The 27,305-nt window shown below is 41.0% G+C and overlaps 1 protein-coding gene across 1 annotated transcript in view; it reads right to left on the bottom strand.

Moving 5' to 3' along the window:
- Nucleotides 1-249: 249 nt before the first annotated feature.
- LOC106136756 (uncharacterized) overlaps nucleotides 250-27,305 on the bottom strand; it is a 32,570-nt gene continuing 5,514 nt past the window's right edge. The window contains exons 9-40 of the mRNA XM_060946218.1: nucleotides 26,762-26,907; nucleotides 25,655-25,790; nucleotides 24,691-24,844; nucleotides 23,531-23,762; nucleotides 22,553-22,680; nucleotides 21,942-22,076; nucleotides 21,453-21,612; nucleotides 20,852-21,037; nucleotides 19,444-19,585; nucleotides 18,581-18,725; nucleotides 17,595-17,963; nucleotides 17,034-17,127; nucleotides 16,371-16,534; nucleotides 15,717-15,827; nucleotides 14,513-14,657; nucleotides 11,750-11,802; nucleotides 11,431-11,517; nucleotides 10,992-11,115; nucleotides 10,553-10,762; nucleotides 9,398-9,523; nucleotides 8,785-8,946; nucleotides 8,140-8,317; nucleotides 7,565-7,705; nucleotides 6,586-6,773; nucleotides 5,875-6,036; nucleotides 4,457-4,584; nucleotides 3,722-3,912; nucleotides 3,295-3,392; nucleotides 2,828-2,963; nucleotides 1,894-2,071; nucleotides 1,298-1,495; nucleotides 250-541 (exon numbers count right to left, since the gene is read on the bottom strand). Coding sequence (XP_060802201.1) covers nucleotides 295-541; nucleotides 1,298-1,495; nucleotides 1,894-2,071; nucleotides 2,828-2,963; nucleotides 3,295-3,392; nucleotides 3,722-3,912; nucleotides 4,457-4,584; nucleotides 5,875-6,036; nucleotides 6,586-6,773; nucleotides 7,565-7,705; nucleotides 8,140-8,317; nucleotides 8,785-8,946; nucleotides 9,398-9,523; nucleotides 10,553-10,762; nucleotides 10,992-11,115; nucleotides 11,431-11,517; nucleotides 11,750-11,802; nucleotides 14,513-14,657; nucleotides 15,717-15,827; nucleotides 16,371-16,534; nucleotides 17,034-17,127; nucleotides 17,595-17,963; nucleotides 18,581-18,725; nucleotides 19,444-19,585; nucleotides 20,852-21,037; nucleotides 21,453-21,612; nucleotides 21,942-22,076; nucleotides 22,553-22,680; nucleotides 23,531-23,762; nucleotides 24,691-24,844; nucleotides 25,655-25,790; nucleotides 26,762-26,907 — 5,054 coding nt within the window. The 3' untranslated portion in view covers nucleotides 250-294. The remainder of the gene's footprint in view (nucleotides 542-1,297; nucleotides 1,496-1,893; nucleotides 2,072-2,827; nucleotides 2,964-3,294; nucleotides 3,393-3,721; nucleotides 3,913-4,456; nucleotides 4,585-5,874; nucleotides 6,037-6,585; nucleotides 6,774-7,564; nucleotides 7,706-8,139; nucleotides 8,318-8,784; nucleotides 8,947-9,397; nucleotides 9,524-10,552; nucleotides 10,763-10,991; nucleotides 11,116-11,430; nucleotides 11,518-11,749; nucleotides 11,803-14,512; nucleotides 14,658-15,716; nucleotides 15,828-16,370; nucleotides 16,535-17,033; nucleotides 17,128-17,594; nucleotides 17,964-18,580; nucleotides 18,726-19,443; nucleotides 19,586-20,851; nucleotides 21,038-21,452; nucleotides 21,613-21,941; nucleotides 22,077-22,552; nucleotides 22,681-23,530; nucleotides 23,763-24,690; nucleotides 24,845-25,654; nucleotides 25,791-26,761; nucleotides 26,908-27,305) is intronic.

Consider the following 27,305-nt stretch of genomic DNA (forward strand, 5'->3'; position numbering starts at 1 on the left):
ACAATATTTCTTGGAAGCATTTTCCTAAACTCCCACAGGAACTAAAGAATACGTTTGATACGGAGCGAAGCCGCAAGCAAAGTATTGTACGAAAAGATATAGATTATAATAACGTAAATATATTTTTCTAGCATCTTTAAAATAGCCTTCATTCTTCGATTTACCATAGAATTTTCTAATTCGACAGCCAGCCTCAACTACTTCTTAAAGTTTACCTCCTGAACCGAAAACCAACGAAATTTGTTTTAGTATTAAGATAACCTAATTTTTTTATACTTTTTCAGTCTTCCCAATTCACTTTCCCATAGATTTCTCTAGTTCGACAGCCATCTCCAATTCCTCTTTGAAGTACACCTCCTGAGCTGGATGGAACCTCATGGCTAGCCTCGGCACCAAAGACACACTAGGTTTCCTCCCCCAGGCGATGGCGTCCCCTATTATAGCGGGGTTGACGGAACTGCACGCGGATTCGAACCCGCGAATGGATGATTCGTTGTTCGGCGATAGTACGCATAGCGCTAAGTTGCAGAGTATTCTGTGCCTGTAATTAAAATAATTTAATACATAATACATAAATCACGCCTCTTTTCCGAAGGGGTAAGCAGAGACCACATCTTTCCACTTGCCACGATCCCTGCATACTTCTTTCGCTTCATCCACATTCATAACTCACTTCATGCAAGCTCGTCGGTATCGGGTATATCGGTATATCGGCTCTTGACCTGACCTTTTGCTAGAACGTCTCCGAGTTGATCATGGTACATTCACACTACCTTTGTTTATTTGCTTAGTCAACCTGCTTTCATTCATCCTCTCGACATTACCAAACAAAATACTAATTTAACTGAGTTTAAGATTTCCCTTTCTATATTATCAAGGTTTTTTTTTCTATTGGCTTCCATGCCTCTTTTAATGACAATTTTGCATTTAAAGTTTCATTTGGAAAGTCAAATTAGACACTGCTGTTTCTTTTGTTATACATACATACATACAACATACATACATAAAATCATGCCTCTTTCCCTTAGAAATCTAATCCTTCTCTTTTTTTTTTTTGTTATTTGCTTGCTAATTAATTTTGGTAGAAGGTTGTCATCTATCTTATCCACATGGATGTCTTAAAAAAGACTAATTAGCCTTACTTACTTAACTATATTAGCAAAAAGAATCCAGAATTGGCTACAGAAAAAAATAATAAGAAGTCAAAATCTAGTATTTTTTAAGAAAATGAAACAGGGGCGCCCTCTACCGATATCTTTTCACATTACATAGTATTGAATAGTAACTATCTACTCACTCAGCCGTCGGCACCGTCGCTTGCTGTCTGACCAGCCTCAACAGATTCCTCCTGGTCTCGGCCCAGCGGCTCAGCAAGGCAGTGGCGGCCGCCGTACACTCGCGGGGCTCCGGGTTCGAGTCCGTCACGAGAGAGCAGGCCAGCGCTGTTCTGCACGCGAGGCAGATCCATGTCGATATTATCACACTGTTTTCTATGCTGTGAGAGAAACAATATACTTACATAAAATCACGCCTCTTTTCTGGAGGAGTAGGCAGAGACTAGGTATATTTTTCCACTTGCCACGATCCCTGTACATTTCTTTTGTTTCATATACATATACATATAGTCACGTCTATATTTTTTGCCAACAATGAGCCAACAGTCTTGAAAATACTTAAAGATCATGTTCAGCTGTATGCCTTTATGATAGAACTGAGATTCAAATAGCAACAGGTTTCTAGCCCATTGATTACAAGAAGAATCTCAGGTTTAATAAACTTTCCTTAGTCGCCTTTTACTACACTTGCATGAGAAGATATGAAATGGTTCTATTGTAAAGCGCCGGAAACCACACGGCACTGAAATAAATAAAATGAAATACAGTGCAAACTCACAAGTTGATATCGGCGGCGAGCAGCGCCAACAAGGCGGCGCGCAGCGAGCGCGGGCCGTGCGCGCGCGCGGCCGCGGCGCCGTACGCGGCGTGCGCGCGCGCGCGGGCGCACAGCGGCGCCGCGCCCGCCCGCGCGCTGCGCGCCCACGCCTGCCGGATCTCCGCCCAGCCCGCGCTCTCTGATCAACGAATTCTTATTATATATATATGTTTCTTTTACTAAATAAATATTGTAATATATACCTTTAGGATGATAGGTAATTATGTGCAATGCCAACTTAGGAATCCTGCTTCAGTCAGTGGCAAGTAAAAGTCCAATTGCAGTTCACGGTGTTTATTTCCCAATACACAATTACACTGGTAGCACAAGCACAACCAGTTGAAGAATAGAGGGTCGGAAGGAGAATAGAGAAAGTTCCCAACACACAATAAAAGGTGGAAGAAAAAACAGTCACAAAGCGTAGTGTTAACAATGCGGCGCGTAAGCCGAGAATATTCTAGCGGAACAGCGGCGGAGCGCATGCGCGCAACATGCGCAAACGCACGTTTGCCTCTCAGACAAATTTCGACTGGCGAGCGCGCGGACAACGGTCGCCGCAGGAGTGGGCATAAAGAGCTACGCCCCGTGTATGGTTCCACTGCATTGTTTTAATGACGATACGGTAAAAGTGAGATCGTATTAAGTTATATATATTATAATTTATTTTTAGTGATATTTAGGTACTAGTTTATGAGTTGTATATTTTTATATGTGTTAGGTATAATTTATTAAGTCAATTGTATTTGTGTATATGTGTCTACATACATATCAATAAACATAACGTTAGTTTTGCGTTTTCAAATACATAGTTTTAATTTGCGTTTTCGCATAGTCAGAGAGCTGGCTCACCCACCAGGCGAGGACATGTTGTCCTAGCTGACGACGAGACACTGACCTTGTGTGTTCAGCAGCGCTCGCGCAGCCGCGTCGGCCACTGCGGCGAAGGGCTCCAGGGCCGTGAGAGAGCTGACACTCCACACGCACGCAGACACTAATCGAGGGGGACATGTTGACACCCATTTCTGCCATACCTACCAAAAAAAATACACATTAAAACAATGAAAAAAAAAGAAAAAATATCAAATTAAGAAATTATCTCGAATGACCGTCTTTTTAAACATAATCATTTATGCCTTGAAAATTAAATTTGGAAATTTCAAATTTTACTTATTAGAAAGAGACATATTATATGTCTCTTACTATTTACACTGATTTTAAGAAAAATATCAAACTGAAATCACTTTGATACTCTATAATCCCGTCAGAATCTAGTCCGCATCGTCGATCCGTTGTCATCTAAGAAATCCTGCGAATCCATGAATTCCTACCAAGGTATTTTTTGCAATGTTTGTTTATACTCACGGGCACAACAGCGGAGCCGGCTGGTTCTATGCACATGATGAGGATGGCGCGGCAGAGCAACTCTTCCACCTCAAGTGGAGAAGATTCCAAGTACGGCGCTGAAATTGATGCTGAAGTTAATTTTTGGTTCTTTATAAAATTTTAAATAGTGCGGAGAAAAGAAAAAATAATAATACACACACATATATTTTATTACAATCGCCTAATAATTTTTTCCTCTTTGACAAATACAAGTAATTTTAGAATTTACAAAATATTATGGCGAGTATAATTTTTCGGATTTTATTTATTATTTTTGTCGCAAAGTGTTCTAATTAACAACGTCCACGTTCGTATTAAATTTTGAATGGCACTAGGTACGGCATGACATGTACGTAAATACGTACATGCCAGATCCGTACCTAGTCTGAGTGAGTTTAGCTATTACCTATCTTTGTGATAGTACGGAGCACAGCAGTAGCGTGCGCGGGCGCATGCGCTATCAGTTTGGGCGCGCTGGCGGCTCGCTGCCACGCCGCGACCCCGCGTTGGCGCTTCTGTCGCGCCACACTGTCAATCCGCATCGTCAATCCGTTGTCATCTTCCATTGGAATCAGCTCACATGCGCTAAGTAGCACTCTGCGAAAGATATATCACTTATCTACGCGGTTGGTCAACCTAATATGTATTTGTAATAAAAAAATTTAAAGTATTCTTCTTTTGAATTGCTACGCTCTTGGCAGAATAGTCATGGTAGTTTAGTCCGGCTTAGTAGTCACACAATCATGCGACATTTCATCATTTGGTATACTAAAAAATAGCATTAGATATTCCAATATTGCGAGGTCATTAAGTGTTAAAATTCTAAAGCATTGAAATTTATTTACCATAATTTTTGAATCGAAAGGAAAATATGTGTCAGGTATCCTACAAGCGCCGACTATTAATCAACTATTATTAAACAGTATATTATCTGTTTGATAGATAGGCTAGGTATATAAATATACAATGGAGCTTGAATGACGAACGTAACTTGATCAAATCGATATACCCGAAACCGATGAGCTTGCACGAAGAGAGTTATGAAATCAAATAAGTATGCAGAGAGAGTAGCAATGTAGTCTCTGCCTATCTTTCCGGGAATTAGACGTGATTCTATGTCTAACTAAGCATGCCTTGTTACCTGAAATGAGGGGCTTCGTGGTAGCTCAGCGTGAGGTTGTAGTGCTCCATGAAGAACCGCTCTAAGGCCTCGTCTAATGCCACCTCTGGTAAACGATGCCATGGCAGTCTGCACGCTTCCTTCAGGGTCTAAAAGCAATCAGGATTATTTTTATTTTTTTGCATATTGTCATATCCAGTCTGAGCGTTTAGACAGCCATAAATGCATACTTTATCAAAACGATCTAAAATATGCTTTAACATGAACTTTCTCTCAATATCTCAATAGTGCCTAAAATATAACTTGATCGCTTTGACGGAAATTTGCGAAAAAGACAGACTATAAAAAATTATGCTTTACTTTTTATAGTCTGTCTTTTTCGCACCTACGTCACAATTATCGTTCCATCCTGCTGTCACAGAGATCGAGTTATATATTAAGGAGTAATAATTTATAAAAGTTAAAAGCTGTAATACCTGGTCAGCATAAGGTACATTAGGTGCCGTGAAGAGGCACAGCAGAACCAGTTGTGGCACTAATTCTGCCTCATTCCGTGTAGGCGTTACATTGGGTGAGAAACCTCGCATTGTGAAGAAAGCTAAGAGCAATTTTTAAAAACTATTCATATGGAATTTTCAAATAAACTCCGCTTATGTCCTTTCCCGCGGGAACTTCTCAGTGCACCCCCTAACTACACCAGGAAACTTTGTGCCAAAATTCACATCTCTAAATCCAGCTGTTTGGGCCGTGTGTTAATATGTCAGTCAGTATTTTATAATTTAAATGTTTCCAAGAAGATACCTGGTCAGCATAAGGTACATTTGGTGCCGTGAAGAGGCACAGCAGAGCCGCCAGTTGTGGCGCTAATTCTGCCTCATTCCGTGTAAGCGTTACATTGGGTGAGAAACCTCGCATTGTGAAGGAAGCCAAGAGCAATTTTTAAATACTATTCATATAGAATTTTCAAATAAACTCCGCTTATGTCCTTTCCCGCGGGAACTTCTCAGTGCACCCCCTAACTACACCAGGAAACAATGTGCCAAAATTAAAATCTCTAAATCCAGCGGTTTGGGCCGTGTTTTAATATGTCAGTCAGTATTTTATTATTTTATATGTTTCCAAGACGATAAATGGTCAGCATAAGGTACATTTGGTGCCGTAAAGAGGCACAGCAGAGCAGCCAGTTGTGGCGCTAATTCTGCCTCATTCCGTGTAAGCGCTACATTGGGTGAGAAACCTCGCATTGTGAAGGAAGCTAAGAGCAATTTTTAAATACTAGTCTTATGGAATTTTCAAATAAACCCCGCTTATTCCCTTTCCCGCGGGAAACACGCCAAGAAAATATGGTGCCAAAATTAAAATCTCTAAATCCACCGGTTTGGGCCGTGTTTTAATATGTCAGTCAGTATTTTATAATTTATATGTTTCCAAGAAGATACCTGGTCAGCATAAGGTACATTTGGTGCCGTGAAGAGGCACAGCAGAGCGGCCAGTTGTGGCGCTAATTCTGCCTCATTCCGTGTAAGCGCTACATTGGGTGAGAAACCTCGCGTTGTGAAGGCGACCCACGTGCGGATCTCCGAGTGCTGGGCTCGGCATATCTGTCAAAATGATTCATGTTTAAAATCATTCAAAAGTGATGTTTAACACATAGAGATAGGTAAAATATTTTTTTTTAAATACATACATACATAAATTCACGTCTCTTTCCCGGAGGGGTAGGCAGAGACTACCTCTTTCCACTTGCCACGATCTCTGCATACTTCTTTCGCTTCATCCACATTCATAACTCTCTTCATACAAGTTATTTTTGAAATTTTAATTAATATATCAAATTAACCTTAACCTGACCTTCCCGTTCCAAATTACAATTTACAGTCTCCTTGTATATTCGCTCAGTTAAACTACTTTTATTCATGTTCTCTCATTATGACCACACCATCTTAATACTCCCTTTTCTATTCCTGTCACTATATCTTCTTTTAGATTACAAACATATATACATATAATCACGTCTATATCCCTTGCGGGATAAACAAAGCCAACAATCTCGAAAAGATCAAAAGACCACGTTCAGCTGTTTAGCGTAATGATTTATATCATTCACAGAATTGAGATTTCAGATTACACGCGTAGGTACAATAATTTACCTGTAAAGCGGTATGGACATGCCTGGCACTAAACCAGGGCCGGTTGAACGACAGTTGCTTCAACTCTCGCAGCAGCGACCACATTTGGTCGCGCGTGACGTCATCGGTCAGGTTACCCGACGTCGCTAAAGATAGGTATGTGTTCGATGCCCACTCCCACACCTCGCCTAGTAGATGTTCTTCAATACCTGTTAACAGTAAATGATACATACATACATATAGCCACGTGTATATCCCTTGAGGGGTAGACAGAGGCGACAGTCTGTAAAAGGTGACATTTTCAGCTCTGGCTCAATTATAGAATTTCGATTCAAATAGTGACAGGTTGATAGCCCATAGCCCATCCCCTACGAAAAGAATCCAAAATGTATAAGCCATAATTAGACAGTAAGAATTAATTTATAAATCATAAGTTTTTGGCTTATTTATAAACTGTCTTCTAATATTGCGTACGCGTGGAATTATTTTTCTTAATAGGTATCTGGGGTATCACATAAAAAAAATTAAACAACAAAGTATAGATCTGTGTGTAACAAGAATAACAACATCAACTGTTACTCAGTGATATCACGATTGATAGGTAAACACGACTAACACAGATCAACAATTTTTTTTATGTCAAATCTTTCCTATACACAGAAACAAACTTCAAAAACAATTTTATATTTATGCATATTAAGTCAACTAGAGGCCGCCCGCGACTTCGTCCGCATGGAAACCCTATCAATCCCGCGGGAACTCTGGGATAAAAAGTAGCCTATGTGTTATTCTGGGTCTTCAGCTACCTACATACCAAATTTCATGGTAATCGGTTCAGTAGTTTTTGCGTGAAAGAGTAACAAACATCCATACAAACTTTCGCCTTTATAATAGTAGTAGGATTTTCACTTATTGCGCAAAGAAATCTAAGCTCTATCAGTCACACTGCTACCTTTATAAGTTAAACCTTAATCCAACCAACACACGGCTGCATACTAACCAGCACAATCAAGTACAGTGTGCAACAACGCGGCCGCCCAGTTGTGAAGCATGTCTTCGGCCTGCGGCAGCGGCGGATGCGTGGCCGGCTGTACCCACGGAGACCACGATTCTCGGGCGCCACTCCACGCGTACATGCATACTGTTAAATAGTAATACTGAATCACAATTTATCTGAAATAGTGCATTAATCAACATAACTAAATTGCGTTTATGTCAACCTATGTAGAGACAACTGTTTAAAAATGCAATCTGTAATTTACGTACTGGCCGCTAGTAAAAGAGTTATTGTTTAAATCAAAGAAAAAGCACAATTCTTTAAGAGATTTTCACACAATGACTTAAGACGTAACATAAGTTACGAGTTATTTTTATTTTTAAGAGCGCGATGAAAGGAGCTTATAAAGAGTACTATAACGTGAGTTTCACTCGATCCTTTCCCCCCACTATCTCAAAAAGTTACCTCTTTCTGACTCAAACCTTTACCTAACTGAGTCTCAAACAATAACCTATCTCTGGCTCATAATGTGACCTCTTTTACTCATATATTTACCTCTCTCTCACTCATATAGTTACCTCTCTCTGGTGCGTAGCTGAGAGCTACAGCAGCCGCGACGAAGGCCTGCTGTAGTGTTGCCAACAGTTGCGCTATGTGAGGAGCGTATAAAGAGTATAGCTCGTGAGTTTCACTCGACTGTTTTGAAGAGCGAGCTTCCCACCACACACAGCCTAAATCGCGGAGGAGATGGCCCAGCTGTTTACAGACAAACAATCATTTATACGTCGTGTCAATATAGTATAATTGAAAATAACCACCCAAAATATATACAAAAAGCAGTATCCAATCTAATTTACGATATGAATAAACTTCTGAAGTTAATTTCTCAGTGTTTCTCGATCGTGAAAATGAGTTTCGTCCGTGTCTGTTGATGTTGTAGGGACAAAGAATAAATACATAATTTACTAAGATTGTCTGCGAAAACTTTCGAGTCATAGTTCATGTTAGTCAGTCAATAAAACAGTTTACTCTTTCATAAATATCGAAAATAGATATGTCAAGCTAAAGAAAAATGGGTTATGTGTAAGTTTTGTATCCTGGAAAATTTAACAAAACCAACAAATCACTTAAAAATAATTTAATATAAATGAAAAGACCTAGTGTCATAAAGAATATAGAAAAAAAAAATAGTCAAAAAATCAATTAAAAGAGACAGAAATTACCTCGTCTAAAGGCACACTGCCAGCGTGAATAGCGACGCTTCGCAGCACGTGTGTCCAATGCTGCGGCGGCAAGCGACACGCCACGCTCGCCCGAGCGCAGCGAGCAATGTACGAGCACAGTTCTGTATTGGACAGCAGTGCGGATGTGTGTACGCCGATTAGCTGATGAAAATAATAATGAAAACGCAGTATTAGGCGTAGAATGAGTCTACTGATACCACGCACTGTTGTGTTAGAGTTTCTCATACAAAGAGCGATCCTGCTCCTGATGTAGTCAACATCACCACCAGATGAGAAAGGTTTAAAATGCCTTCCCGAACACAAAGTAAAAATTTCTCATTTCTTGGTTCTATTTTCTTATCGGAGATTCAGATGATGTTGTTTGTCGTTTGTGCAAGGGGACAACACTGTTCTTAGCCTTTTCAGGTCAACATAAAGCGTCTGACATAACTTTACTGCCATCTGGTGATGAAAGGCTACCAATGACGTAAAAAAACTTACTTCTATGATAGGACTCTGACCTATCGTCAGTCGATGGTCCCAAGTAAACATTTTTTCGTCTGCATAAAACCAAAGAGTCAGGGTCTGGAGTAAGGTTCGTGTAGGAACTTACTTCTAGAAGGATATGATATTGGTGGTCAGGCTTGGCGCCCCAGCGAGTGGCGGCGTCCCACAGCGACGACAACATGGCGTCGCGACACTCTGGTGGCAAGGAACTAGCCCATCGTGACACGTCAAACTGCAATAAAAGTAAAAGTTATATAAACACGGCAGTGACTGTCTGTTGTCAGAACGAAACTCTTTGGTTAAACAAGTCATAACTTGTTTAGATTGAACATTAGAAAGCCGAGGTGCTGTTGCGTATTCAAATTTTCTATAGTGTTTTAATATTATTTTTTTTTATTTCATCCGACGCTTTACACGGCGGCAGCGTGGCGGCCAGCAGCGCCGTGTCGAGCGGCGGCCAGGCAGCTCTACAGACACCAGTGTACCTTGCTGAGGTAGCTGAAGGCGGCGTGCGGCGGCAGCGGGGCGGCCAGCAGCGCCGTGTAGAGCGGCGGCCAGGCAGCTCTACAGACACCAGTGTACCTTGCTGAGGTAGCTGAAGGCGGCGTGCGGCGGCAGCGGGGCGGCCAGCAGCGCCGTGTAGAGCGGCGGCCAGGCAGCTCTACAGACACCAGTGTACCTTGCTGAGGTAGCTGAAGGCGGCGTGCGGCGGCAGCGGGGCGGCCAGCAGCGCCGTGTAGAGCGGCGGCCAGGCAGCTCTACAGACACCAGTGTACCTTGCTGAGGTAGCTGAAGGCGGCGTGCGGCGGCAGCGGGGCGGCCAGCAGCGCCGTGTAGAGCGGCGGCCAGGCAGCTCTACAGACACCAGTGTACCTTGCTGAGGTAGCTGAAGGCGGCGTGCGGCGGCAGCGGGGCGGCCAGCAGCGCCGTGTAGAGCGGCGGCCAGGCAGCTCTACAGACACCAGTGTACCTTGCTGAGGTAGCTGAAGGCGGCGTGCGGCGGCAGCGGGGCGGCCAGCAGCGCCGTGTAGAGCGGCGGCCAGGCAGCTCTACAGACACCAGTGTACCTTGCTGAGGTAGCTGAAGGCGGCGTGCGGCGGCAGCGGGGCGGCCAGCAGCGCCGTGTAGAGCGGCGGCCAGGCAGCTCTACAGACACCAGTGTACCTTGCTGAGGTAGCTGAAGGCGGCGTGCGGCGGCAGCGGGGCGGCCAGCAGCGCCGTGTAGAGCGGCGGCCAGGCAGCTCTACAGACACCAGTGTACCTTGCTGAGGTAGCTGAAGGCGGCGTGCGGCGGCAGCGGGGCGGCCAGCAGCGCCGTGTAGAGCGGCGGCCAGGCGCGCGGCGGCAGCTGCAGCACGCCCACCAGCGAGTCGCACAGCGACAGTCGCAGCGCGCTGTCGCCGCTCGACAGTTCCGAACTCCAGCTGGAGAGGAGTTCGGCGCATAAGACGCTGTCGTGGCATATCCAACGCTGAAATTAACAAAAAATTAGTAGTGTAACATACTAAACTTTAAAGAGACGAATAAGGCAACAGTTAAATTAGCTGAAAGTCTTAAAGAAACGTACATAAATCTCAATTTTCCACGATCAAATTTCACGAATTTATGTTCCAAATTCAAATCACGTTTAGCCTCAAAACGCGTTCAGCTTCCACTTGCATCATCAGCGCGCTGTTGCCGTGCTTCCTCGCTACACTCACCTCGGCGACGCTCCGGCAGGTCGCCCCGAGCGCGGCGTGCGCCGGCAGACACCCGCTACAAGCGGCAACGCCGCGCCACGCGCGCTCCACCACGCGCCGCGCTGTTGCCGTGCTTCCCACACTCCTATAAAAAAATGTCATTTGTGAAAAACTTCACAATTACTTTATAATTAATAAAAAATCATCGGTACATTTATCGACAGATAAACAGAAGTAAATCAACTATAAGTTTTTTTTTACTTTAACCGAAATTAACAACATGCTTATATAATGACGAGGAGAGATTGTCCCTTTTCTTGGAAAATAATTCCTTCTGCATCTCGTCTCGCTGGTCCTCTAGAGGTCCTCTCAGAAGACTGGTCTGGAAAGATAACGCATACCTGCCCTATGCCTTGTGAAGCCCTACAAAATAACGGACATCTAAAACGATAACACATACCTGGCTAACGCTTGTAGCGCCACCGCGGCTCGAACTACAGGCAACGCTGGTCTGCTCAGGCGACGGACGGACGCGAGAGCTGATCGCCTGCAAAATAATTACGTACACAACCTTTATACCTTAATCGAATCTTAATGTATTACAATAAAGCACATAATGATTTAATATTATATCCATAATTAATGAGATTTTTTTATTAAAGGATTCTTAAACTCTTTCGAACGGACAGACGAATATAATTGGGAAACATTTTCAGCCGGACACTGAGTCCATTGATAAGAAGATAGTACGTCGATGATTAAATTTTGAGTAAACTTACCGATTTTCTCTGATTCCTTCCTCGACTCCAGTCGAAATACACCATTCTCGAACCTGTACATACAATTACTATATCGGATGGTTAAATTTCAACAACCTCAATTATGCCTTTGAAATTATGTACGATCGCGTTCATATCTGCAGTCATAGTTTTAAAATTCTTACGGGTTAAAATAGCGTGCACTGTGGTTCCACTAGATTCACACACATGCATTATTTAAAATGAATAATATTCCTTCAAATGAATACGGTCTTTAATATCAATGATTACTAAGTAAAACAGTTTATTATTCTATGACATATAACATAACAAAACAGAAAGAGACGGTAATCAACGATGGCCGAACTGGGCCCGATAATTGTCGATCGAGATATCGTCGTCTCTCATTATTTGCATAAGATTTGGCTATAGAGGGAAGCCTGCGACTGCCAGACTTATGTCATTTCAATAAGGTTGAAAGTTTGTCTGCACACGACCCTAACATAGGTAGTGGTTCCTTTGAAAGTTATTGGATAGCAATTTTATTACTTCGTGTGAGCAAGTGAGATCTAAGATATATTAGATAATCTCGCTTGCTCACACTCGCTTGTTCTAGTAACTAGCTTTACTTGGATTCCGGAGTTATTCAAGGATTTTTTTTGTCGGTTTTAGTGTTACTGACAATGTTTAATGTTTCAAGGTGCCATTTGAACTAAGTAACTGACTGACTAACTAACTAACTGATATCTAAGAATTACAATACCCGTGTCTTCGTCTTCAAACACGGGAATCTACGAGAAATATTAAAGAAGAGGGAGCAAAATAAAACATTCAATAATTAAAATTAGTAAATTTTATTAAAACAGTTTACCTATAGTTTTATTTACATATTGATTATTGATGATTATATAAAGCTATACATATATAGTATATTACACTAATTGTATTATCCACTTATCTCCTGTTATTAAGGTTACAGCTTAATTATTCGTTTTCATAAAGAAAAGATATTGAAGCTGTCCTTAAAATACTATCCAAGTAATTAGTACTTTTAATATATAAAATAAATAAAATGTAAATTGGCAGAACCTTTCACGCACTATATGGACTCGATGCACAGAGCAGTTGTCTTGCACAAATGATATTGTTGGAATATCATCAATCGGATAAATACACCGCACAGTTGCACAAATGATATTGTTGGAATATCATCAATCGGATAAATACACCGCACAGTTGGTAACATGGTTTCTTCCAGCACTTGCACATGATGAGCAGCTGTAGCGCGTCCTGCTATCCACACCTATTCCCCAGGTCCAGCAGCACTCATACAGCCCCACATATTTACAGTTATGTGTCCAGACTCCATATTTGGCACAATATTTTTTTCTTCATACCGAGTTGCATTTCTTCGCCATAAATGAAGCCTACCGTGTTGTGCTGACATAAACGAACTTTTCGTCCGTAAATATCGCTTTTTTCCAGTCAAAATCCAAATACTGCCGAGCAAATTCTAAACGTCTTTGCTTATTTATTTCGGATAAATACGGCTTTCTTGCTGGCTGTCTGTGGTGTAGTCCCTCACGATGCAAACTCGACGAACAGTAACCACTGATGTGTCGAACTGTTCCGCAAATATTCTGGTTGGTATGAAGCCATTATTTTCGTACTGTTCCACCATGGATCTCCGCTGTGTGGCTGTCGCTGTGTTGATTAGCGGACGACGGCCGCTGCGCGGTCGACTTTTTACACTACCCTCTTCTTAATGGCGCATTACCCAACGTTTCACCGTTTGTTGTTTATTGTGTTATTTGTTTGAATGTGTGAGTGATAGCAGCGGTGCAAGCTATAAAGTTTTGCTAACTATGACTGCAATTATGAACGCGACCGTACATTAGTTTCCATACTGTTGTGAACTATTTTTATGACAACCTTTTTTTGTATAATGTTTGCTTTTCTTTTTTATGTCTGTTACTAACGTCAAATAATAAAATTACCGTCTGTTCACAAGTTTTATGATTTTTCATAATAATATCCAATTTTATTTAATCTAATTATACAGTCCACCTTTTCATAACATTTTTTGGTCCTTCGAGCCGGATGATCCGACAACCTTAACTCCTTTTCATTTCCTAATAGGAACATTATCCGTAAAGTGCCTTCCGATCGCAACTTTCACTGAAAATACATTTGTGGGTCGCTCAGAGTGGAAAAAGGCCTTACAATTAGCGGACCATTTTTGGAACAGATGGGTGCGTGTAGTGCTTTCTACATTGCAGCTACGAGAAAGAAACAAGGATGAACATATTGACGCCGATGACGTTGTAATAATAGCAGATGGTTATCTACCACGGAAGAAATGACCGCGTGGCCGCGTTGCTAAAATCTATCCCGATAGAGATGGGGTGGTCAGAGTGGCAGATGTGCAGACATCAGGTTTGTTCCGGCGTCCCGTCCTTAAATTGATTAAATTAATTTAAGGGCGGGAGGATGTTGTGAACTATTTTTATAACAATCTTTTTTGTATAATGTTTGCTTTTATTTTTATGTCTGTCACTAACGTCAAATAATTTGATTAAATTAATTTAAGGGCGAGAGGATGTTGTGAACTATTTTTATAACAATCTTTTTTGTATAATGTTTGCTTTTATTTATATGTCTGTCACTAACGTCAAATAATAAAATTACCAATTATGGCTAACCCCGGGTTATTCTCCAAAATGGTGAGGATCTAAACCCATCAAGCGAAGACCCTGGTACAACTAATGAAAGAACAAAACTTACCTGGGGTATAAGCGTACAAGGCTTGCAATTGTTAGCGCATTGCACATGTTGGGGCGGGAGTTCCCGAGGGACTCTGAGAGACCTCACTAGTGCCAACAACTTGTCGTCCAAGGAGGTAATACGGGACACTTCTGACCGCCATTCCCTATTCAAAGTAAAGTGAAAACAAATAAAACCAAATTTATATACATGGATTTGTTTTGCCGTGTGGTTTCCGGCACACTATAATAGGACCACCTACCTTTTTTCCATGGATGTCGTAAGAGGAAATAACTGGATAGGCTAAAAACCTTGAGATTCTTCTTTAGGCGATGGGCTAGCACGCTGTTATTATTTGAATCTTTAATTCATAAAACTGGACATGACCTTTTAGTCTTTGTGAGACTGTTGGTTATGTTTACTCCGTAAGGGATAAAGACGTGATTATATATGTGTATACAGGAAAAGACTAATCTTCAAAATTACTTTTAAACAATGATTAAGATGTCCTACGCTTCTTAAAAATTGCTTGATTAGAATGATACTAGGACAGAATTATGACTATAATGTAGAAGCGTCAAAAATAATAATAATTTGACAGCTGTCATTTATTTAAGAATTAATAGCGGTTTGTTTGTATATAATAATTGTGAACATTTCTTAATAACAAATTAACAAGACTGTTCTGTTGTGGACATTGTGCAGGTTAACTGTCTTAACAATTTTTTTTATACTTTCATAAGAAATTGTATAAATGAAATATGAATGTAGCTAATTGCACCACCTACTGCACTATTTATTTAGTTATCATCTCATCATTATTTAGTCTCACACTTTGTAAAACGATGTAGATTCTCATAATGATAACATGGAAAATATGTTGGAATATTATACTTTTAGTACAAATTTGTACATACAAAGTGCCGTGTGGTTCCCGGCACCAACATAAAAAAGAATAGGACCACTCCATCTCATTTCCCATGGCTGTCGTACGAAGCGACTAAGGGATGGGCTTATAAACTTGGGATTTTCGTTTTAGGCGAAGGGCTAGCAACTTGTCACTATTTGAATCTTAATTCTATCATAAAGCCAAACAGCTGAACGTGACCTACCAGTATCTTCAAGACTTTTGGCTCTGTCTACCCCGCAAGGGATATAGACGTGACTATATGAATGAATAAATTGTACATACAAGTGTCATACGTAACCCCCACCAAAAACATACCTAGCGTATCTCTCGATGACTTGCAGATGTTTGTCGACGAGGGAGAGCAGCGCACGCGCATCCGAAACGTTCTGGTCTCCGAGGGCCGATGTCAATGATATGGTTCGTCTTCTGTTAAAGAATTATATACTTTAATTGCTTATAGGTATTTTATTTTTACATAAACTATTTTTTATATTATTTTTTTTAATAATTCGAATATGGTCGTATACTCGTTATACGTAAGATTTTGCCTGTGCTCACGTAAATGTTTAATGATAATGTTGTAATTATAGATTTATTAATACCCTATATGAAAAATATATCTTATATATAAAAATATATCTTATATATAAAATTCTCGTGTCACAATGCTCGTTCCCGTACTCCTCCGAAACGATTCTCATGAAATTTTGTGAGCATATCGATTAGGTCTGAGAATCGGCCGACATCTATTTTTCGTACCCCTTAGTGATAAGGGTTGTACATCCTTGCCATTTTTTTAACTAGAAATTACTTTAAAATTATTTATATGGCAAAACGTTTGCGGGGACAGCTAGTAATATATATTTTGTTTGTAATTCTCAAAACTACGTAGACGATTTCGTGGATACAAGCTAGGTTCTCTTTTATTTTTAAATGGAGCCTTACAATGATGGCTTTGTATTAACGAACCTTTGAGTGGACCTGTCTGTTATCATCAGAATGCTGTCAATAGTTCTCTGGGACACTGTTGGCTGCGGCGGCGGGGGGTTTGGCGGCGGGGTAGGCAGCGGGAAACTGCACTCGATGTTGGGGCGCCTCTGAGCTATCACGCGCCGCCACGCTGCATGTAATGCCTGTTGTCGCAAATCCAATATGTCTGTCATATAGCTCTGATAATCTCGTTTCCAGAAACCCTGGGTAACTGAGTTCTGTGTCATAAGCAGACCCTGGGTTGATTTGATCCTGATTTGATCATCCCTTAAGGGATGATCAAATCAGGACGTACGCAATGAGGTTGATAATTTTTCTCGTGTTTTATTAAAATGGAGAAGACGAAATATTTATAAATTGAATAGTTATCAGATTAATGTAAGTTGGCGTTTATTGCTAGAGGCCAATATTTAGCATTGAGTGAAAACGGGCTGAAGAAGAATATTAATCTAGGGGGATGTTTTATCGTTTCTCACTTCTATCAGAGTCACTGAACGGATTTCGCTTAAATTTGACAAACCGGTAGTTATAATATAGTAGGTACGCTATAGATTTTCGGAAGGAGTATTACAGGAGCTATGAGGCAAAATCTGGATTTATATAGCAGTTATAACAATGCAATTTGAGATATCGATATCGTACCTGTTCGGGTATGAACCTGGATATCTCAGCGTGATAAGGAAGCGCCCGAGCTTTGTCACCTTCCTCCAGCCAGCGGAGGTACTCGCGGAGCATTCTGTATAGAAAACATATATTAATTAAACTTTTAGGAACTGAGAATACAGTTATTTGCTGCAGTGGAATTCGAATCCTCGTGGGAACGTGTACGCCTACAATTCGGATTGTTTAATCACACGATCACTGACGCTTTGACTTAGCCCCTATGGAATTAAGTCTACTGTGATATTTCTCATCACAGCGTATTTTGATCATGAAGCTTTATTTCATTGCGTCGTTACATTCTTTCTGAATGAGCCAAATTTCAGAAATAAAATTTTACATGATAACAACCTCAAATCAAAAGATAAAAAAAATATGGTTGTCTAAATTATGGACAATGTTTAACACAGAATCATCAATTTCATCTCAATGCTGAGGGTTTCGTTCGAAGTCCGGTAAATTATCGAAGCAAACAAATACATTAGGTTTTAACCTTAAGGCATAGATAAATAAAAATTTGTAATAAAAAAATACGATACTCACTTTTCAGCAGCGACGTGGTAACAATACATATGGAATGAATCCTTATCCTCCTCCGTCGACGAATCCACCACGATCACACCCCTCGACTCATCCTCAGACTCTTCCGAGTCACTCGATTCGCTCGATTCAGTGAAATCGGTAATCGATAACGACGCAGGAAACTCGTCCGATTTGTTTTCTCTAGGTTTCTCGACCACTTCTTGGCTCGAATCTGGTTTTAGCTCGGAGTCTTGTAACGTTTTGTAAGTTGTAGCTTCGTTTTGGTGGTAAGCGATGGTGTCTTGCAGTCGTCTCTTTATGGAAGATAGTGTACGGGATTTCATTATGCCACTGAAGAATAAAGGACCGACAGGCGGTGTTGATTCTGGCCTGTAAAAAATACCAATAATCAATTCAAAAATTCAAAATTCAACAATTTTATTTATTCATACATCTCTTAATAAATGTCATGTATTTTGGTATCCGGCATTGGTTGACGTCAAATAAATTACTTTAAACTAAGTTTACCGCCGCTTCCAAAGCGTCAGTACAGAGGAAGCGGTAACAATCTGCACTGCAGCATTTTCTTCAATAACTTCAACTTTACAATTATCGTACGTTATATAGGAAGCTGACATTATACATATATTCCATTGGAAGTATAAAACAGTACCAAGAGAATTGGGAAAGTCCGACTAAACATACATAAAACTCATGCCTCTTTTTCGACAGGGTAGGTAGAGACTACATCTTTTCATTTGCCGCAATCCCTGCATACTTCTTCTATGCATTCAATAAAGCAAACTGTCCATAAATATAAAACTCTGCTCTTTGTGATATAAGAAGATTGTGTTCTTTACTATTATATGTTAAGATTCATTTGCAAACGGACAGACGAATTTCTTTATTTCGGACATTTCTTCAGCGGGATTGTGAGTCTATAGGTATGACGGTACGTGTTCTCAGGCCGGTGCTAGTCGCTGCAAGTTCAATACAAACAGACTCACAGACTGCCAGGCGGCCGGCGCAGCCACAGGTTGACGAGCAGCCTCCACAGCATGAGGTGAGCTGGGTGCGAGTGTGGGGCGGAGACAGCGGCGGAGCTCGCGCGATGGATCACTAAAGAGTCCGACTTCAGCCCCGTGCCAGTCGCTGCAAGTTCAATACAAACAGACTCACAGACTGCCAGGCGGCCGGCGCAGCCACAGGTTGACGAGCAGCCTCCACAGCATGAGGTGAGCTGGGTGCGAGTGTGGGGCGGAGACAGCGGCGGAGCTCGCGCGATGGATCACTAAAGAGTCCGACTTCAGCCCCGTGCCAGTCGCTGCAAGTTCAATACAAACAGACTCACAGACTGCCAGGCGGCCGGCGCAGCCACAGGTTGACGAGCAGCCTCCACAGCATGAGGTGAGCTGGGTGCGAGTGTGGGGCGGAGACAGCGGCGGAGCTCGCGCGATGGATCACTAAAGAGTCCGACTTCAGCCCCGTGCCAGTCGCTGCAAGCTAATACAAACAGACTCACAGACTGCCAGGCGGCCGGCGCAGCCACAGGTTGACGAGCAGCCTCCACAGCATGAGGTGAGCTGGGTGGGAGTGTGGGGCGGAGACAGCGGCGGAGCTCGCGCGATGGATCACTAAAGAGTCCGACTTCAGCCCCGTGCCAGTCGCTGCAAGTTCAATACAAACAGACTCACAGACTGCCAGGCGGCCGGCGCAGCCACAGGTTGACGAGCAGCCTCCACAGCATGAGGTGAGCTGGGTGCGAGTGTGGGGCGGAGACAGCGGCGGAGCTCGCGCGATGGATCACTAAAGAGTCCGACTTCAGCCCCGTGCCAGTCGCTGCAAGTTCAATACAAACAGACTCACAGACTGCCAGGCGGCCGGCGCAGCCACAGGTTGACGAGCAGCCTCCACAGCATGAGGTGAGCTGGGTGCGAGTGTGGGGCGGAGACAGCGGCGGAGCTCGCGCGATGGATCACTACCGAGTCCGACTTCAGCCCCGTGCCAAGTTGCTGCAAGTGACAAATTAACTTAATAAGTTTGCTTAATATTAAGTACGGCCACTTTCTCCAACTCCTTCTCTGTCCATGCTGTTAGATTGTGGAACTCATTGCCTCCCGAGATACGTGACTCTAAATCAATGTCCCAATTTAAAAAAATAATTAAAAATTATTACCTTTCCAAGCCTTGCTAATTTGGTATATATTGTACATATTTTATGTAAGTTTATTATTTTGTATTTATATATGTATTTTATTATATTTTATATATGTACTTATTTGTTTATGTATGTCTATTATTAGTTGTGTGAGTGGAGTACACGCCTGTCACCCTTTCCATCATGTTTCCTATCTCGGGTCTGCTGGAAGAGATTTCTTTTGAAATAAGCAGAACCTTTGTAATTTTGTTTCTTGTGTTTATCAGTCTCGATGTTTTCTGTGTACATAAATTAGTAAATAAATAAATAAATAAATAAGTTCTTATAAGCACACTGCCGTGTGGATCCCGGCACCAATATAAAAAAGAATAGGACCACTCCATCTCTTTCCCATGGATGTCGTAAAAAGCGACTAAGGGATAGGCTTATAAAATTGCGATCCTTTTTTTAGGCGATGGGCTAGCAACCTGTCACTATTTGGATCCCAATTCCATCATTAAGCCAAATAGCTGAACGTCGCCATTCAGTCTATTCGAGACTGTTGGCTCTGCCTACCCCGCTAGGGATATAGACGTGATCATATGTATGTATGTATAAGCATAGAAGTTTGTTGATAAACTGTTAAGTTTAATCCGGCCTCAAATATTTACATGAGTCTATACCGCAACATGAGTCGATAACCTAATACAGTCCCAGCAATTCTTATCGATTCACGCGAGTTATTATTGTAGATACCGCCGATACTGAGTAGTAAGTCGTCTCTAGTGAGTCGTCGCGTGATTGCGTCACTATGCGCCTGCTATTCGCTCTAGTAATATGAGTAAGATTCGAACTTAATTTTAATAATATTTATTTCATTGTCCCTGCCTAAAAATTACTTGAATTCACAGCCAGTGATCCTAATGCCGATTTATGTTTTGAATTGAATATTGAAGTATTAGAAGTCTATGAGCGGGAGCCGATAAGGAAGTCGTTAAGAGGAATCGCTACTGCGTGAGTACTATGATTCAGTCTGAATACTAAGTCAAGATTACCAATGTCTAGGGAGGACTTCATAAGTAACAAAAGTAAGCCTGTAAAAATTAAATAGAAAACGATACTATATCTGTAACACACTGACCTGTAACGCGGCGTCCACATTGATCCTAACATTGGCCGTTCTCTGCAAGTGAAGCGTGTCAAGCAGACGATCCAACATTCCCCCTTGTTCTTCTTTTACGAGAAGTGCACGGAGAATGCATTCAACTACTTGAGGAGCATTGCTTGATAGTTTGATCCATTGCGACGCTTGGTCCTTCGTTAAATCCTGTTAATAAACTCTTGTAAAGTTCAATACCAGACTTAATGCTAATAGAAAGACATTCTACTCTTGGATTTCACGGGTGATATAAATCCAACACGTAGAGGCCCTATGGAGAAGTTGTTGTCATGCTACTATTAATATATAATCGCCTCATTGTAAGCGATAATTGTATGGTATCCCACTATTTGAATCATAAATTTAGCTTTTACGACAGCGCTTTGGTTTGTCGATTGTCATTTGGCTACAGTGGAAGTTTTACTTCAGAGTCCGAGATATACCCTTAAAATGGTTCTTAGGTTGATTATTTCAAAGGTCAAAGTTCAGAAATTATATCTTTTTTTTTTGTTTTTATTTAAGATTATTTTTTTTCCAATCTAGTCGTTTCATTGAAAATGCAGTTTTCTGACAAAACAATTACTTGCGTGAGCTTCATAGCGTAGTCCATGGCTGTATGGAAGTCTCTGGACATCAACAGCGCGGTGTCTATTAGCGCGGCGGTGGCCGGTGACGTCACGGGGCGCCACAGAGCATGCAGCCACGTACGTAACATCATCGATTTATTGAGCTGGTAATCGACCCTGTAAAAATAAAAAATTGTAGCTTAACATCGCCATTCAGTTAACCCAGTATGGGTGACAGACATGATATGTATGTCATGATATGTGTATAAAGGACCACTCCATCTCTTCCCCATGGATGTCGTAAAAAGCGATTAAGGGATAGGCTTACAAACTTGGGATTCTTTTATAGGCGATTGGCTAGAAACCTGTCACTATTTGAATCTCAATTCTAACATTAAGTCAAATAGCTGAAGCGTGGCCATTCAGTCTTTTCAAGACTGTTGGCTCTGTCTACCCCGCAAGGGATATAGAAGTGACCATATGTATGTATGTATGTATGGACTCACGGATCCTTGTCATCTCCCAGGTGAGCCATCATGACTGCCTGTAGCAGCAGCGTGCCGTCGACACCTCCAAGTCCTAGGGCCCTTTGTACCAAACCCGGTCCAGAATTTTCCATTACGCTGAAGAACTCCGTGAATCTGGACCAAAGTTAGGAAAGTCATTATCTTGTCCATACATAGTATAAAATTGTCACAAGTCGAATGTTTGTACTTAAAAGATATTGAAAACAAAATCTACTAGATTTTATCCAACCACTAGATAGATACAAAATGCTAAAATTTTTTAGCAACGAATGACGATGAACGGTATCTACAAAAGAATACAGATTTTTTGCAATTCCCAATGGAACTATAGTTTTTACCGGGATGAAACGTACCCTATGTGTCTGGAGAAAGCTACAGACTGATAATTATATATGCAAATATTAATTCAGTATATAAGTATATATATTACCATGAAGAGGTAACAAACAAACCAATAAACTTACTTTCGAATTTATACTATAAGTTGGGATTTATAAGTGGGGATTCCACTCCAAAGATGGCGTTAGTGGAACCTTCACCAAATCATTGTACCGCAAAATGTGTATAAATAATATATAAACAACACGTACTTGCTGGCAAGAGAGATGGAGTCGGGAGATGCAGCCATAGCGAGCAGTATGACAGACAAACAGTGCGCCGCGTCCAACGGCCTCACATTAGCCAGGCGACATAAAGCCGATGCGCCACGAGCACATATCTAAAAAAATATATGTATAACAGATTTGTGATGTCAATAAATCGACAACTTTTCGCCGATGTATCAGAACATCTTACAATACAATACAATACAGCAAATTCAGCATCATGTATTAAAAACATAGCGGAAAGATGACTTTATCACTAAAAGCGATCTCTTCTAGATAACTTGTAAATTGCCAATCTCCTGTTTGGTTTCCTTCCACCCAAAGGTTGACTGGAAGAGATTGCATTAGTGATAAGTCCGCCTTTGTACCATCTCTATCTGTTTTGTGCTGTTTTGTATGTTTTACTTTTATGGTGCCATAAAGAATTTTGTCTATATATCTATCAATAAAACATTACCCAGAGAAAAGAATAGCAGGTGGCGCAGAGTGAACTTATAGCCTATTCTATTGTCAATATCTTATATCTTAGTTTATTATTGTAGTTTTCCAACCTCAATTGTTCACATACTAGGTAGATACTATAAGTAGTTACATCTCTATCACTTTGAATGAACTAACGAAATAAGAATTGGTATAGTTGACTGGAAATCCCAATCGGGATAAGTCCGCCATTGTACATATTCTTCTTAATCCAATGACTGTTTTGTAAGTTGTTATATATATTTTTTATGTGCAATAAACAGTTTACAAACAAACAGACAAGAATTACAAATATTATTAGTTTTTACTGTATAAATCACAGATTTAAATAGGGCAAATTTTCATCAATACTTCTATATCTATGGTAGAAATCTATCATCAACTACATGTGATTAACCCAAAATATCAATTATTACTATTCGCAAATTAAACCCTCATAAAATTATTACAAAAACTGTAGCTTACAGACAAGCATTGACTCACCAGCGGTACAGAATGCCCCCACGACGTAGCCAACAGCGCGTGCGCAGTGCCAAACAGATCCGCCGGATCCGGCTCCGGGTCCGGATCCGGGGCGTCCAACGGTAATCGCCAGGCGGCGCGGTGTATCCGTAATCTCCTCAATACCGTCCAACGCCATTCACAAGGCGGTTGGCTGCGAGACCAGTTGCAAAGCCAAGTAGCCAAGGTCAGTTGACTTTGGAGGGATAAGCCACTGTAAGTAAGCCAATAGTATATACAATAATGGTCAAGCTGGCAAAGGGTCAGGTCAAGAGTACTCGAAACCGCCGAGTTTGCATGAAGAGACTTATTAATGTGGATGAAGCGAAAGAAGTATGCAAATATCGTGGCAAGTAGAAAGATGTAGTCTCTACCTTTTTCCCAGAGGGATTTATTTAGGATTTATTTTCAAAATTAGATACAAGGTATCACTTATTGACGTCACATCACTTAAATCTAATTATAACTACTACCAAAGCGCGTCAAGAAGCGGCGTAACAAACTACACCGCAGCATTTTCACCGGACGTCAATTGACAAATATAGATCTTTTAAATATAAACCGCGGACATAGTCTTCATTAAAAAAAATATAGTGAAGAAGTATAAAATTGATGATTTCAATACGAATATTGCGATAAGTACTATCATTGATGAGGACTGGAAATAGTCATTACAAGTACTATCATTGGTATGACTTCTTATAGTCGCAGCGTGATGTTATATAGCCTAAAACCTTCCTCGATAAATGGTCTATTCAACGCAAAAAGAATTTTTCAATTCGAACGAGTAGTTCCTGAGATTATAGCGCGTTCAAACAAACAAATCATATACACAATCATATAGATCATATACACGTACCGTGTGGTTCCCGGCACCAATACAAAAAAAGAATAGGACCACTCCATCTCTTTCCCTTGGATGTCGTAAAAGGCGACTAAGGAATAGGCTTACAAACTTGGCTTTTTTTAGGCGATGGGTTAACAACCTGTCACTATTTGAATCTCAATTCTATCATTAAGCCAAATAGCTGAAGCGTGGCCATGCAGTCTTCTCAAGACTGTTAGCTCTGTCTACCACGCAAGGGATATAGACGTGACCATATGTATGTATCATATACACCATATACAAAACGGTGACTCACCAATGCTGAGTGTAGGTGAGACTGGTCATCAGCTGCTGAAGCATGGAGGGGCAACGTTGGGACCAGTCCTCCAACACCACCAACAGCTCCCCAGTGTTGGGCCGCCATTTGTCAACACTGATGTACTTCAGGCATGAAGCCTCTAGGGTTTCTACTGTTGAACACAAAATAGTTAACGATAAATAAAAAAATTGTCATATATATAACTAGAAATTGTATATATATAACTATAATAAAAAAATGTTATATGACAATTTTTAATTTTCTTTTTTTAATTTCACTTATTTTGTTCCGCCGCTACTTCTACACATGCGCTTTGGAAGCGGTAGTGCGGTTTGAATCTCAATTCTATCATTAAGCCAAACAACTAAATATAGGTCTTTTCGAGACTTTTGGCTCTGTCTTTCCGGCAAGGGATATAGTGATTATATGTATATAAGCTTTAAATAAAAATCATTTTAATCATTTGTTATTTAAGACAGTCAAAATGCTAAATTTATGTGTCTTGCAAACATATACATACAAATGAGACCGAGATGGTACAAAGGCGGACTTATTTATAAAACAATCTCTTCAAGTCAAAGTTTGAGTGAAAGGTAATAATGTAAATAAATATGTATATGTCACAGTCAAAACTCTTAACCAGTCAAAAGTACTATTGACTAGCACTTAACCAGTCAAAAGTACTATTGACTAGCAAAATCAGTTAAAAGTACTTTTGACCGTTGCTGCATGAAGCAGGTACGCGCTCTTACTAACAAATAAGTAGTCGTATTCTTTTCGGACATTGTTCTCAGACGCGACATGCATGTGACAGGTTCGAAGGGTGATCGCGAGCGCAGCGAGCGATCACCCTTCGAGTGTTAGGTATTTTTTTTGTAAACCACCCAAAAAGCTTTTTTGTTGCTAGTCAAAAGTACTTTTGACTGGTTAAGAGTTTTGACTGCAACATATATATATTTACCCAGGCTCATGTCCGCAATGAGATGTAACGCGATGGTGTAGAGGTAAGGGTGAGCGTCCAAAAGGTCCGGCAATCTGTTCCGAGCGGCCGCTTCGCAACCACCTTTGCAGGGAACCGACTTCTTCTTAAGACCAGTCTACAAATACATAAATATATTTTGAATAAATTAAAAATAAATGCCGTGTGGTTCCCGGCACCAATAGGAAAAACGAATAGGACCATTCCATGTCTTTCCCATGGACGTCGTAAAAGGCGACTAAGGGATAGGCTTATAAATTTGAGATTCTTCTTTTAGGCGATTAGCTAGCAACCTGTCACTATTTGAATCTCAATTCTTTCTTTAAGCCAAATAGCTGAACGGGGCCTATCAGTCTTTTCAAGACTGTTGGCTCTGTCTTCCCCGCAAGAGATATAGACGTGATCATATATATGTATGTAAAAATAAATATAATATAATACTACCAAAACGTGCAGGTTTCCACGTGATATTTTTACTCACCGTAAGAGTATCGGTTTGCACTCAAACTAATGTAGGTACATAACTCGAAGAAGAGTAAACGAACCTGTGCCTGCTATTTTATCGGACACCTCTCTACACTTTATGATTTCTATACAACATACTTATTTTTTATAAAAGCTTCGAATTATAAAGAGAAGAAACACAGGTCCCAGGTTTAAACCTGGGACCACAAGACAACATACCAACTCCAGGACCAACATCAAGTCCTGGTCAAACCGAGCAAGCTCGTGCTCATTGTACCGTACTAGAGCTGCTTTTGATATTATTTCTATACAAGCTTCCTATTATAAATACATACATACATACATATAGTCACGTCTATATCCCTTGCGGGGTAGACAGAACCAACAGTCTGAAAGACTGATAAGCAACGTTCAGTTCGCCTAGCCGCTCGCCCAGTGGTAGGTTGCTAACCCACTGCCTAAAAGAAGAATCCCTATAAGCCTATCCCTTAATCGCCTTTCAAGACATCCATGGGAAAGAGATGGGATGGTCTTTCTTTTATTGGTGCCGGAAACCACACGGCATAGTATAATAAAGAAAAAAAAACACACTGGATTCGAACCTGGGATCTCAAGACAACATACCTGCATCAAGAACTCTAGAACGATCCGAGCAAGCTCGTGCTCGTTACACCGCAATACAGCCGCTTTGGATACTATTTCTACACGCGCCTCGCAGCTCAATGGCGGGAGGCATACATCCAAGATGTTAACTTGATGTGGAGTCGTGTCTGAAACAAATTGTCTATTTTAATACATACATACATAATATGTACTCGATCATATTATGATCACGTCTATATCCCTAGCGGGGTAGACAGAGCCACCAGTCTTGAAAAGACTGATAGGCCACGCTCAGCTGTTTGGCTTAGTGATAGAATTGAGATTCAAATAGTGACAGGTTGCTAGCCCATCGCCTAAAAGAGGAATCCCAAGTTTATAAGCCTATACCTTACGGCACCTATCTATTTTAATATGATTATTAATATTTATAATAATTAATGTGCCATGTGGTTCCTGGTACCAGTACAAAAAATAATAGGACCACTTCATCTCTTTCCCATGGATGTCGTAGAAGGCGACTAAAGGATAGGCTTACAATCTTGGGATTCTTTTTTTAGGCGATGGG

Source organism: Amyelois transitella, chromosome 10 (assembly GCF_032362555.1).
Source record: "Amyelois transitella isolate CPQ chromosome 10, ilAmyTran1.1, whole genome shotgun sequence".
NCBI lineage: Eukaryota > Metazoa > Arthropoda > Insecta > Lepidoptera > Pyralidae > Amyelois > Amyelois transitella.